Below are 14,599 nucleotides of genomic sequence, written 5' to 3'. Positions count from 1 at the left end.
TCAATTACAGTATTTCTTGCCAGCTCTATAAATCTGAATGACCTTGAAGTTCGTAAACTTATTTTCTGAAGAACCACACACATTTACAGTATTTTCTTAAATTATGTGACAGTCTCTATGGGTTGGCACTGCTGTATCACAGAATTTACAGAGCCTGCCTGATGAACTACAGAACTAAGAGGAGGAGTTTCAGGAGACGGAATCAGGGGGCCCCCAGATCCCGCCCCCCTATCTGAATGGGTATCGGGTAAATTGTACCCCTACCAATTCACCAAAAAAGTGTCAAAACGTAAAAACCACAAGAGACAGTTTTTGACAATTCCTTTAAAGAAGGTGGAAAAAAAAGTGTCCCGCGATGTACATCAATCTTCAATCGTGTTGCCCAACGGACCTGAAAAATAGAAACAAATAAAAAAGCTCTGCCTCCTGGCGACTGCTGTTATATAGGCAAGGGCGGGGCCACCCGGTTACGTAACCGAGTGACCCGCCCCCTTCTGACGTAATGTGCAGTCAGAGGGGGGTGGGGTCATCCAGGTACATCAGTGGATGGCCCTGCCCTTGCCTTTATGAGAGCTGTCAAAGCGAAGAGAGAGCAGTCACCGGGAAGCCTCCCATGGAGGCTTCCATGGAGGCAGAGTTTTTTTTTTCGGGTCCGTCGGGCTTCCAGACATTGATAAGCCACACGCCCGCAGACCCAGACAACCATTGGCCAGGGTTATCGGGAGGAGGCCCTTGTTCCCATCAACATGCAAAGAACCCACCTCCCCCCATGTTGAGGGCATGCGCTTGCTTGTACCCCCCCTACCCTGACCTGCCAGGCTGCATGCTTGGATAAGGGTCTGGTATGGATTTTGGGGGGCATCCCGCACCAATTTTTTTTTATGTTTTAACATGGTGTTCCCCTTAACATCCATACCAGACCCGAAAAGGTATTGCCGGGAGCTGGCAATACATTACAGCCAGGAGCAAGTTTAAATTACATTTTTTCCTTTAGAAGTGTCATTATTGCTGCGGCACGTTGTACACATCGCACATATGCGCCAAGGGGACCCCCCAGGCACGATATTTAAAAAAATATTTCATTTTCATTATTTCACTTTAGGCATAATTAAAATCACTGCTCCTGTCAGAGAGGTTACCTCGGTGGACATGGTGTTGCTCGCCGTGGCGTGCGTCGGGGTGCGCTGGCGCGTGCGTTCCTGCTCGTCCTGGTGTGCATGCTCCTGTTGGCACTGACATGTGCGACTCGGCTGGCCCTGGTGTGCGCGCCGGTGTTCGGTGCTGCCTGATCAACAGCTCTTCCGTGCCCTTGTTCCTGTTTCCTGTGCCTGTACTTTGATCTCCTGACGAACCCGGCTTGCTTCTTGGAATCCTCTGAACTCTGCCCACACCTGACCTCTGGCCTGTTTGACTACACTTCTGCTTGCTCCTTTGTACCTCGTAGCCTGCCTGTTGCAGAACCCCGCCTGCACCCGGACCTCCCTGCTCTGCTCAGCTCCTGTTTGCCTGTGTTTCAGCTTGCACCTTGCTGTTTAGGACTGCCTATCAACCTGCATCTACACTCTATTACCAGGCTCCCATACCACTCCGCACCCCTGTGCTTCCTGTATACTCTACCAGGGGCCGCAAGTCGGACGCGTAAGGGAGTCTACCCTCTGCCCAAGTGGACTCGCCGGTCAGGTACGTAGAAGTCTGATAGCTCCTGAAAAAATTACTGTTTTCAAAACTTTTCTTTGCATTGATACATGTCCCCTAGGGCAGTACCCGGGTCCCCATACACTTTTTTATGGCAATAAATTGCATATAAGCCTTTAAAATGAGGACTTTTGATTATTGATTATTGAGGAATTGATTAGCCATGACACAACAAACTATAGCCAAAACATAGTGCATAACGTGAGCCCATCATTACAAGGCAAGACAAATAACAAAAATATTTGAATATGTACAATTCCTTAATGTAAATTAGAATTTTATGCAGTATATATATGCCTGTGAAAAAAGCCTAATGGTACCTGGTCAAGGTCAATCTCATGAGTGTTGACGTCTCCCAAGCTTGCCACCTGTCCACACACAGGTGGGCAGGTTAGACATAATGTGCCTCAGACTATTTTTATGCTTTTTGTTTGAAGGATGCTTAACTAATGCAGGGAGCATTACAACTAAACTGCCAATGCCAGATAAACATAGCTCCATCCTCGGATTCCAGCCAAGAGGAAATACCCAGTGTGTAAGCAACAATTACAGACTAGTACTCAAGCAGCTTCACCCCACTCATCTGTGAGTCACACATGAGCTGTAGATTATTTGAGTCCCAAAGGAAAAGATTTCTTTGAGTGACACCCATACAATAGAAAGCGAACACTGGACATTTTTATTATTAGTCACACAAAAGCAGCAGATATATTGACGAGCCATCTATTCAGATCTGCTACTCTAATCTGCCCTTCATGTGTGTTTCAACAAACAGATATTGCTGACAGCCATCTCCATGCCCTATTCTAGTCTGAGAATGGGCAAACATTTCCAACTAGTCTAGCTGACCACAATCTGATGATCGTCCTTTGCATCCACTGCGTCTTCTGCCTGCAGCTGAAATTTTTGCCACAAGAAGCCATAGAAAAGATTAGGGCAGCTGTGGTGCGAACACTGTAAATAACATTTCCACTGCTGCACTGTCACACCTATGAAGTGTGTACATTAGATGCTTTTAGACCCATTTTTTGCAGGGGGCCTGGTTGAGAGCCTCCTTCTAAGCACCCAAATGCAGTGGCGGCTGGTGCTTCATTTTTTTTTTGGGGGGGGGGCGGCAAACAAACACCCGCCAGCCCCGCACTTACCGCATCCAGGTCACGGGCAGCTTCTCCCCCTTGCCAATCTGGCCTTAGACCTTGGCCAGGAGGAGAAGCAGGAAGACATCAGAAAATGTTGATTCGCTAATGTCACAAGTGGGTGAGCCCAACTTTTTTGAAGCCAATTAGAGCCTTAGGCTTTGCATCCACTGCGTTTTTCTATACAGTCTTCTGCCTGCCGCTGAATCTCTCGCCACAAGAACTGATAGAAAACATTAGGGAAGCTGTGGTCCGAACACTGTAGATAACATTTCCACTTCCGCACTGCCACACCCATGAAGTGTGTACATTAGATGCTTTTGGGCCCATTTTTTGCAGGGTGCCTGGTTGGGGTTTAGAGCCTCCTTCTAAGCAACTAAAAGCAGTGGCAGCTGGTGCTTCATTTTTTTGGGGGGGCGGCAAACAAACACCCACCAGCCCTGCACTTACCACATCCAGGTCACGGACAGCTTCGGCGGCTTCTCCTTTCTGCTAATCCGGTCTTAGGACCTGCTTCCTGTCCTGATTGGCCAGGAGGAGAAGCAGGATAACATTAGAAAATGTTGATTTTCTAATGTCACAAGTGGGTGAGCCCAACCTTTCTGAAGTTAATTAGAGCCTCAGGCTCTAAGCATAAGCTTAAAAAAAAAAGAAAAGAAACTCGTAGAAATCTATGCATCCGGCATGGAGATTAGGTGCCGACGCATAGAGATTGGGGGGGTAGGGGTTTCCCCTGCACCCCTTATGGACCGGCCGCCTCTGCCTAAAAGCTGCCAAAAAAGGCCATGGTGTGAGGGAGAGCTCTTTAAAACAAAAAACATTCATTTACAAAAAGAGTTTCCACAATACACAAATCTGTAGATTTTGTTTACTAATTAACTGTTTAAAGGTCTTACCTTAGATGGGCTGCGAGGGGATGACTTCCTGTCAACCTAAAACACCAAAGAAATAAAACAACTGTAAGAAAGCCTGAAATCTCGTAACTGCTGCACAATTATTTTAAAGTACAGTGGAACCTCGGATTACGAGCATAATCCGTTCCAGCAGTAATCCAAAGTACTCGCATATCAAAGCGAGTTTTCCCATTGAAGTCAATGGAAACTAAAGTAATTTGTTCCGCATTGACTTCAATGGGGTGCAATACCGCATGCGGCCAGAGGCGGGGGGCGCCGGAGAGCCTTGGAAACAGCCGAAAAGGCCCAAGCACACTTCAGCTAACCTCGGCAAACCTCGGAAATACTCCGTTCACAAGCCTTTCCGAGGTTTGCTGAGGTCAGCCAAACTGTGCTTGGGCCTTTCCGTGCATTTCCGAACGCCGACGTTCGGCTCCAGGGCCCCCCACCTCAGGCCAAAAGCGGTACTGCACACCGCTTTTGGCCTGAAACCTGCTCGTTTTGCGAGACAACACTTGCAAACCGAGTTAGGATTTTTAGAAATACAGTGCTCCTTTTGCGAAACGCTCGTTAACCGTGTTAATCGCAAACTGAGGTTCCACTGTAACACTAAATGTCCTTAGGCTCCAAAATAAACCATACATTGTACATATACACGAATAGTTCTGTAATATATTTTCCTGAAATTGTTTCTTGCCTGGTTTTTCTGCTTCCTTGTAACATCCTCTGTGAGCTCTTGAACCTCTCCTTTTTTCACTCACTTCCATTTGTTTGGAACAAGCAGTGCACATTAGTTGCGGTCACATGCACTGCTCTATGCTCGCTACAAATCCCATAGTCCATATCAAAAGAAAGCAGGAGGGGGTGGCTATGTTCCTACATACAAACAATGGCGACTGAAAGTAGTCAACCTCTATCAGGAAGTCAGATCACAGTAGCAAAAAACATTTTTAAACATAGCTCAGTGTCGCTAAGTTTCGAAGTTAAGTGATATTTGATGTTTATATATACCAACTCACTAATACAGTGTGTGATAGAGTTTCACTTTTTCCCAATATATACTGACATCATTCAACTCATTAGACTGTGGACACCTTGTGTGAACCTGTCCCTAATGCCACGTACACACGGCCGGACTTCGACGGACTTTCCGACGGACTTTACGAATGAACGGATTTGCCTACACACGATCAACCAAAGTCCGACAGATTCGTACGTGATGACGTACGACCGGACTAAAACAAGGAAGTTCATAACTAGTAGCCAATAGCTGCCCTAGCTTCGTTTTTTGTCCGTCGGACTAGCATACAGACGAGCGGACTTTTCGACCGGACTCGAGTCCATCGGAAAGATTTGAAACATGTTTCATTTCTAGGTCCCTCAAACTTTTGAGGAAAAAAAGTCCGCTGGAGCCCACACACAATCGAATTATCTGACAGACTCCGGTCCGCCGGACCAAGTCTGCCGTAAAGTCCGCTCGCGTGTACGCGGCATAAGAGGTATGTCACCAAGGTACCTTGCACTCACTTACAGTGATGCAGAAAGCAGCCTTGATTCATCATGTCAGCACCACTATATGCATTGAGAACCACCAAGTCAAGGGAAATGAGGATGCCTGGGTCATGTGACTGGCCTAAAAACATCTGGAAATGGCAAGAGTTTGGAGTTTGGCTTTAATTTTAAAGTGACACTAAACTCTGGTTTAAAAAAAAAATATTCATTAATCTTTATATAGAATGTATTTTATTTGGTATTTCTATCTCAAAATGTGATATTTGGGGAGTTTGGATCGCTAGGTGGCTGTGTTTGTACAAGAAAAGGCATTATTTTCCAAGGAGCAAATGCAAAACCACTTTTCTAGACCATAAAACAAAACAGTTCATAAACTGGTACAAAAACAAAAATTAGGCTTACCATCAGCATAAACCTGTCCCACAACAGGGTTTAAAGTTCCCACCTGCTTCAGGGCTCCAGAAAAATGATCACAGCAGTCCAGCAATGTTTCAACAAATAAACAGCCCACAGGCTTCCCACAACTATGAGCTGCTCCACTCCACACCTCATGGACACCTGCTGGCTACTTCCTGCCCTTTTCTACCCTCTCTCGCAGGTGACTTGGACCCTCACAGGACCATGGGTTGGAGGGTCTTTCCCACCCAAGAACTCTCTGAACCTCTGAATTCTGGGTCGCATTTCAGGACCTAATAATTCCAGGAAACTGTAAATCAGTTTCCCCTCTCTACCCTGGATAACCCTGGAACCCCTCATGCTGCATAGGTGAGAAATAGAGAAAGGCTGCTCTACTGTGTACGCCATTGTTAAACTAAATGAGACACATGAAATCAAACACAACCAACGTGTTTGAACTATAGTGAAAACATGCTTGTGTTATGAGTAAATATGGTATTCACCATGCACATAAACTATATAATATTAAAAAAAACTAATATTATCAAGTTTTTTTACATTAACACATTTTGACAATTTACATCAACGACATCATGTTTGGGTATATATACTGTATGTATCTTTACAACCACTTCAGGGGAAGAGGAATGATTCTCTAGCGTCAATAACTTAAATGGAAAAGGCATAAAAATGAATTTGGAAAACATGCAGAAACACTCTTGAGTGCTGAAAATGACTGCAGTTGGTTCTACAACGGAAGGCAAACAGAAATGTTAAGGTAATTTTGAGGCTAATGAAAAAATATAAATCAAGTTAATAGTCAAGTTTGGTGCAGCTAAACATTTATAATTACTCCTTTAATCCACATACATTATATTTCCTTGTAAACTTGTTTTACCATGTAGACCCCTCAGATACTCATCATCAACATCTGGCATTTTTTAAATGAATATTAATCCACACCACTCCTGCCCAACTCCTCTGCTGCAGTATCAGATACAGCCAACATGATGTATAAATTCCTGATATCATTGTATTGCTGTTCTGGCACTGTGTTCCATATATTCAATAGAGGCTTGATTTAAGTAACTGTATCGTAATTAAATGCCTTTGCATGCTCCAGCCAAGAGTTAGCAATCTGGCTCTGAAAAACAAAAATGTCAAAATCTCTTAAAAAATAAATTAACCACAGGGCAGAAATTTTTATTGATGGAGCATAATGTACCTACATAAAACGCCACAAAGCTCAATAGAACTGCATGTAGCAAATGGATTGCTCAGACTGCATATACTGGATTTAAGTCATAGTGAGGGTTGTGGAGACATAATTTTCAGTGATTAAAGTATATGTAAATCCTCACCTTTAAAATAGAAATAAAATGCAAAATATTTATGTGTATACAATACACACACTATTGTCAAAAGTATTGGGATGCCCACCTTTACATGCTCATGAACTTTAATGGCATCCCGGTCTTTTATGCTGGCCATACACGCACAAAATTTCAGCCGAAACTGGTCGTTTTTTGCAAAATCGCTCGACAATCATGCCGTTAGTGGACACAACTTTACCGATGATTTCGACCATGGGCCTGGTTAATGTCGATGGATTTATTAAGTACCTTTAACCACTTGCATACAGGGCATTTTCACCCCCTTCCTGCCCAAGCCAATTTTCAGCTTTCAGTTCTGTCGCACTTTGAATAACAATTGCGCGGTCATACAACACTGTACCCAAATGAAATTTTTATCATTTTTTCCCCACTAATAGAGCTTTCTTTTGGTGGTATTTGATCACCCCTGGGGTTTTTATTTCTTGTGCTATAAACAAAACAAGAGTGACAAGTTTGAAAAAAACACAATATTTTTTACTTTTTGCTATAATAAATATCCAAATTTTTTTTTTAAACAAATTTTTTCCTCAGTTTAGGCCGATACGTATTCTTCTACATATTTTTGGTAAAAAATATTGCAATAAGCGTATATTTATTGGTTTGCGCAAAAGTTATAGCGTCTACAAAATAAGGTGATAGATTTATAGCATTTTTATTATGATTTTTTTTTTACTAGTAATGGCGGCGATCTGCGATTTTTATCGTGACTGCGATATTGTGGCGGAAATATCGGACAATTTTGACACATTTTTGGGACCATTCACATTTATACAGCGATCCGTGCTATAAAAATGCATTGATTACTGTATAAATGTGACTGGCAATGAAGGGGTTAACCAGGAGGGGGGCGCTATAGGGTTAATCGTGTTGCTAGGGGGTGATTCTAACTGTGGGGGGAGGGGATTCACAAGGGGAGGAGACCGATCGGTATTCCTCTGTACAAGGAACACACCATCGGTCTCCTCCCATCTGACAGGACGTGGATCTGTGTGTTTACACACACAGATCCACGGTCCTGCTCGGTTACCGGGCAATCGCGGGTGCCCGGCGGTCATCGCGGCCGCCGGGCACGCGCACCGGGACCGGAGCGATGCGGCGGGTGCACGCTGGCGGCGGCGCGTGCACGCCCCCTGGGCTGCCTAGAAGGCTGCGCCGTCATATGACGGCAGCCCAGAACAACAGCTGCACCGTCCCGCCGTCATATGACGGCGGGCGGGCAGCAAGTGGTTAAGGAAGCCATTTCCTCTGGTTCTCTCCCTCCTTCCATGACAGAAGCAACCATTGTGGTGATACCCAAAAAAGACAAAGATCCTTTATATCCAGACTCATATAGACGAATATCACTGCTTACCAGTGATGTAAAGATTTTTGCAAAAGTACTCGCTAATAGAATAAACAAGGTAATGTCTAAAATAATACACCCAGATCAAACGGGCTTTATGCCTAATCTCTCCACTGCAATTAATATTAAGCGTACTTTCTTAAATATTCAGATTTCAACTGATGCATCTAATAATAGAGCTCTTCTTTCACTTGATGCCATCAAAGCATTTGACAGTATTAAGTGTTGTTATATGTGGGAAGTTTTAAAAAAATTGGGGTTTGGAGATGTTTTTTCGTACCTGGGTCAAATTGCCTCTCCAAAGGCCTCGGTCCGGATCAATGGTGTGCAGTCCTCTCTCTTTCCACTTTATCGTGGAACGAGACAGGGCTGCCCTCTGTCGCCGCTTCTATTTGCAGTCGCAGACCTCAGAAGTGCGTGGCTTTTATAGAGAAATGCACGAGGAGAAGGTAGCTCTTTATGCTGATGATATACTTCTTTTTCTCTCTGATACATACACATCCCTCTCCTCTGCAATGTCTCATATTGCAGAGTTTGGTAAGTTTTCAGGGTTTAGAATTAACTGGGACAAATCTGTACTGCTTCCACTTGATCCACTTCCTCATTTATCTTTTTCTATATTGTCCTAGTTTAACCCCAGTTTAAGATGGTCCTATTGGTTACACAGTAGGTCTAGTAAGATGAATGCGCGGTTCCTTCCGCCCAGTCTATGTCTGGATAATTAAAATCCCCCATTATGATGACACCTACCATCCTTGCCCCTTATCCAATTTGTGATAGGAGGGCCGTCTCCCCCTCCTCTCTCAGGTTAGGGGGCCTATAGAATACTCCCAGTATTACTTTCCCCTTAGTTTCATCCCTCTGGAGCTCTGCCCATAAGGATTCCACCTCCTCCCTAGCTCCCCTAGTTATGTCATCTCTCACATTCACTTGTACATTATTCTTAATATACGGGCATCCCGGTAGATCCTGTTTCTTTGTGATTGTATGGCAGATTACTAGCCAGATACAGGATTACATCCCCCTGAACTTAAATCCATTACTTATTAGATTTCAATCCCAATGCTCTGTATGGTGTAAACTGCCATAGCCGAATGACAGCTACAGCGCAGCTCGATAACTCTGGGAGGGCTTACATTGATGTCCGCCCGGGATCCCGCTCCTGCGCGCCCCCTGGGGCACGCACCCGGGAATATCCGTGAGCGCCGAGTCCAGAGGTCGTTTACCACGTGATCGCTCTGTCAAATGATGGATCGATCACTTGTAAACAAACTGGCATCACATCCGGTTCCTCTATCCCCTCTCTGTACTGATCGGTACAGTGTGAGCAAAGAGGGGAGAGATCGGTGGCAGCAGTGCTGTGGGCAGGATGTGTAGTGCCCACAGCGCTGATACGTGCCCATTCCAGCACTCATCCATCCATGTTCAGCCATCCATACTCAGCATACTCATCCATCCATCCATGCTCAGCATACCCATCCATACTCAGCATACTCATACATCCATGCTCAGCCATCCATACTCAGCATACTCATCCATGCTCAGCCATCCATACTCAGCATACTCATCATTCTCATCCATCCATCTATGCTCAGCAATCCATACGCCGCATACTCAGCCATCCATACTCAGCATACCCATCCATACTCAGCATACTCATCCATCCATCCATGCTCAGCCATCCATACTCAGCATACTCATCCATACTCAGCATACTCATCCATCCATCCATGCTCAGCCATCCATACTCCGCATACTCATCCATCCATCCATCCATGCTCAGCCATCCACACAGCATACTCATCCATCCATCCATGCTAAGCATATTCATCCATCCATACTCATCAATGCTCAGCCATCCATCCATCCTCAGCAATACCCATCCATCCAAGCTCAGCCATCCCATCCACCCCCATCCATACTCAGCCATACCCAGCCATACTCAGCCATACCCAGCAATACCCAACCGTACTCAGCCATACTCAGACGTGCCCAGCCATACTCAGCCATACCCAGCCATACTCAGTCGTACCCAGCCATACTCAGCCATACCCAGCTATCCCATCTTATACCCAGCCATACTCCACCGTACCCATCCGTATTCAGCCGTACCCGGCCGTACTGAGCCATATTCATTCATGCTGTCATCCCATCCATACTCAGCCATCCCCATCCACGGCTCATCCATCCCCATTCATGCTCATCCATGCCACATCAGCAATCATCCATGCCACTGCAGTGCCTCACAAAAGTGTAATAGATAGTCAAATTAGATTTGAAACTTGTGCCCCTAGAACACCTGATGGTGCTCCCTGCATGTTGGGCCTCTCTATATGGCCACGCTGTGGAAAAGTCTCACACATGTGGTATCGCCGTACTCAGGAGGAGTAGGAGAATCTATTTTGGGGTGTAATTTTTGATATGTACATGCTATGTGTTAGAAATATTGTGTAAATGGACAACATTGTGTTAAAAAAAAAATGCGTTTTCATTTTCTTTACACATTTTCCAAAAACTTGTAGAAAAAAATGACAAGTTCAAAAGACTCATTATGCCTCATAGATTATACATTGGGTTGTTTTCTTTCCAAAATGGGGTCATTTTTGGGGTGTTTCCATTGTTGTGGTGCTCCAGGGCCTTCAAAAGTGTAAGAGGTAGTCAAGAAATGATATGTGTAATTTATGCTTCAAGAACGCCTGATGGCGCTCCCTGCATTTTGGGCCTCTCTATGTGGCCAGGCTGTGTAAAAGTCTCACATATGTGGTATTGCCATACTCAGGAGGAGTAGTGGAATGTGTTTTGGGGTATAATTTGTGCTATGCATATGCTGTGTGTGAGAAATAACCTGTTAATATAACAATTTTGTGAAAAAAAAAAAAATCTTGATTTTGCAAAGAATTGTGGGAAAAAATTACAACTTCAAAAAACTCACCATGCCTCTTACTAAATACCTTGGAATGTCTACTTTCCAAAAAGGGGGATTTTTTTTTTCCTGGATTGTTAGGGTTTCAAGAAATGAGATCAGTCAGCCGTGAGCCATCAGTGCATCAGGTGTGATCAATTTTCAGAGATTGGCACCATAGCTTGTGGACTCTATAACGTTCACAAAGACCAAATAATATACACCAATTTGGGTTATTTTTACCAAAGTTATGTAGCACTATAAATTTTGGCCAAAATATATGAAGAAAAATGACTAATTTGCAAAAGTTTATAACAGAAACTAAGAAAAATCCTTTTTTTTTTTTACAGAATTTTCGGTCTTTTTTCTTTTATAGCGCAAAAAATAAAAAACCCAGCATTGATTAAATACCACCGAAAGAAAGTTCTATTTGTGTGAAAAAAATTACAAAAATTTCATATAGGTACAGTGTTGCATGACTGAGTAATTGTCATTCAAAATGTGAGAGCACCGAAAGCTGAAAATTGGTCTGGTTAGGAAAGGGGTTTAAGTGACCAGTGGGTAAGTGGTTAAAGTGCAATCTGCACATCCTACAATAAAATTGATGCATAAGGTGTGGCAAACAGTTAAAACTCTTTTAGAAATTGTTGGATACACCAGATATACTCCACTTTGATCCAGTGCTACATTGGCGGAACTTTCTCGGCTGGAAGGCTTTTTGAGGTGGGAGAGAACACTTTGTGCACAGGGCTCGATTCCATTTACTTCCTTTGCCTCAATGACTTTGCTTGATATACTTGCCCAGGCTGAGACTACTAAGGGGCTCGTCTCATTGACACACACACAGTTGTTGTCAAAATTTCTTCTTAAGTTTCCTCTTCCATGTAAGCAAAGATGGAAGGAGGATCTGGGTCCATCACTTTCTCCATCACACAGAGTAACACAGCTCTTTATTTGCATAGAGTGTATCGTACACCAGAATTTTTGTATTTCTGCAGGGAAAACTCACACTGTGCTAGATGTAGCCATCCACATGGTAATCTTATACATTTACTGTCGAAATGCCCAAAGTTTAGGCGCTACTGGCAGGGGATTATTTCAACTCTAAATGATTTATATGGTATTTCTCTAACCCTTGACCCTATTTTATGTATCCTGGGATATGTTGATTCCAATACATTGGACTCAAAGTTAATTGTTACAGTTTTAAGATCTCTTTTTATTGCACAAAAATTGATTGCTTTACGATGGGTATCCTCTACTCGCCATCAGTAGATAAGTGGAAATCCGAAGTGAATAAATATATTCTGTTTGAGAAACATACGTACCTCTCTCGCAATGCTCTATATACGTTTGCTGCAATATGGTCTAGTAGTTGTATAGACGTGATGGGCCTGTCCATGACTCTTTGTTGCAAAAGTTGCTCTCATTGTTACTTGTGGGATATTTATTGGTTTGCAGAGTATGTTAGAGGGGTACAGGTGCTACATTGATATATTTATTCAATGGTAACTTGTGGGCTTTTTCCCTCTTCTTTCTTTTGTTGCCATTTTGTTTAAATTTTTCTATTTTTAGTTCTTTTATTCTGTGTGACAGTGTGTCTCTAGGTTATTCTGTACTTGTGAAGAAAATAAAAAAAAATGCTAATTAAAATTTGAATTAAAAAAAAATGTTGATGGATCCGAAACCAAAACTTTTACCGTTTCAACGAAAGTGTACATGTGTATATTGTAATTGAAACAATAAGAATATTCTGTCTTGCATAAGTTATATATAGTTAGGTTCATATACAGTACCTTGAAAAAGTATTCGTACCCCTTGACATTTTCCACATTTTGTTACAACCAAAAATGTAAATGTATTTTTTGGGGGATTTTATGTGATGGACCAACACAAAGTGGCACAAAATTGTGAGGTGGAAGGAAAATGATAAATGGTTTTCAATTTTTTTTACAAATAAATATCTAAAAAGTGTGGTGTGCATTTGTATTCAGCCCACCCGGGTCAATACTTTGTAGAACCACAATTCGCTGCAATTACAACTGCAAGTCTTTTTGGGGATGTCTCTACCAGCTTTGCACATCTAGAGTTTGACATTTTTGCCCATTCTTCTTTGCAAAATAGCTCAAGCTCTGTTAGATGGTATGGAGAGCGTCTGTGAACAGCAGTTTTCAAGTCTTGCCACAGATTCTCAATTAGATTTAGGTCTGGACTTTGACTGGACCATTGTAACACAGGGGCGGCTCGTCCATTAAGGGCGCACGGGCGCCACCACCCCATCCATGCGTCCGGCCCCTTGCAGGATGCCGGGCGCATGAATTACAGTGGTGGGGGTGTTTTTTTGAAGCCCCGCAAAGCATTGCGTCCGGAACCCACCCAGGTGTGTTGCAATAGCGAATGAATATATATATGATCCTCCTCCTTGCCAATCAGGAAGCGGGTCTGAAACCCGTCACCCGATTGGCTGAAAGGACAGGAGGGGAGGAGATACATGGCAGAAGTGAGGAGGAGGAGACACAGGAGCCAATGCCTGCTGCTGCCTGATACCCGATGCCCATGGTCCCTTCTTAATATCAGCACCCCAAGGCTCCCTAAGCATTTTAGTTACTGCACTTAAACTTGCAGTGGCTTATTAACACATTCATTCTCTGCTCATGAGAAAGCTCTGATTTTTTTTTTTTACACAGATATATATGGCTGGTCTTTATACCCCCTTCCTTCCCTGGCTCCATTCTCCTTCTCCTTTCTAGAGACAGGGCTAAAATTGCCCAGCCATAGCTGTGGCCAATCACAGTGGTGTTCCTGCCCCTGTTCCTGGCAGGCCTGCCAATTAAGAGCTGAGAAGGAGGGGGGTTGGTGAAAATACTTTGGCAAGGCCATGAAGAAGGAAGTGCATGGGTTGCGCAGCTCCTGCGTGTTGAGAGGGCCACCAGCCAGGGCTACAATTACATACATTACATGATGCAGACTGTCACAAGGGTTAACTGCAGTTTTTGTTTTTCTAAGTCCCCCTGATACATAGTTTTATTACCTGTTGATATTATTTTTTCCCACTTTCAGCAATAGGGTGCCAACGCTGTCAGTTCAGCAGTGAAATTGCACAACATTGTTGTTACCATGAGACGGCTTTAGATAAAATGACATTTTAATTGGACTTTAAGTGACAAACGAATTAATGCTGGATTACTGCACAATAATGGAAGAAATACACAAAAGGATACCAAGATCCATGTAAGAATACACATGCCTCTTCTATTTAGACAATATCTGTTTAACCTGGATTTCTACTTCCTTATGGAAAGAGTTCTGTCTTCTGTTCACACTCTGCT

General features: G+C 43.5%; 1 protein-coding gene across 1 annotated transcript in view; it reads right to left on the bottom strand.

The window, feature by feature from the left end:
* Nucleotides 1-14,599, bottom strand: part of ANK3 (ankyrin 3) — a 902,861-nt gene that overhangs the window by 721,603 nt on the left and 166,659 nt on the right. The window contains exon 2 of the mRNA XM_073596276.1: nt 3,728-3,763. Coding sequence (XP_073452377.1) covers nt 3,728-3,763 — 36 coding nt within the window. The remainder of the gene's footprint in view (nt 1-3,727; nt 3,764-14,599) is intronic.

The sequence above is a fragment of the Aquarana catesbeiana genome, linkage group LG08, assembly GCF_042186555.1.
Source record: "Aquarana catesbeiana isolate 2022-GZ linkage group LG08, ASM4218655v1, whole genome shotgun sequence".
NCBI lineage: Eukaryota > Metazoa > Chordata > Amphibia > Anura > Ranidae > Aquarana > Aquarana catesbeiana.
This window is presented reverse-complemented; position numbering and strand designations above follow the sequence as displayed.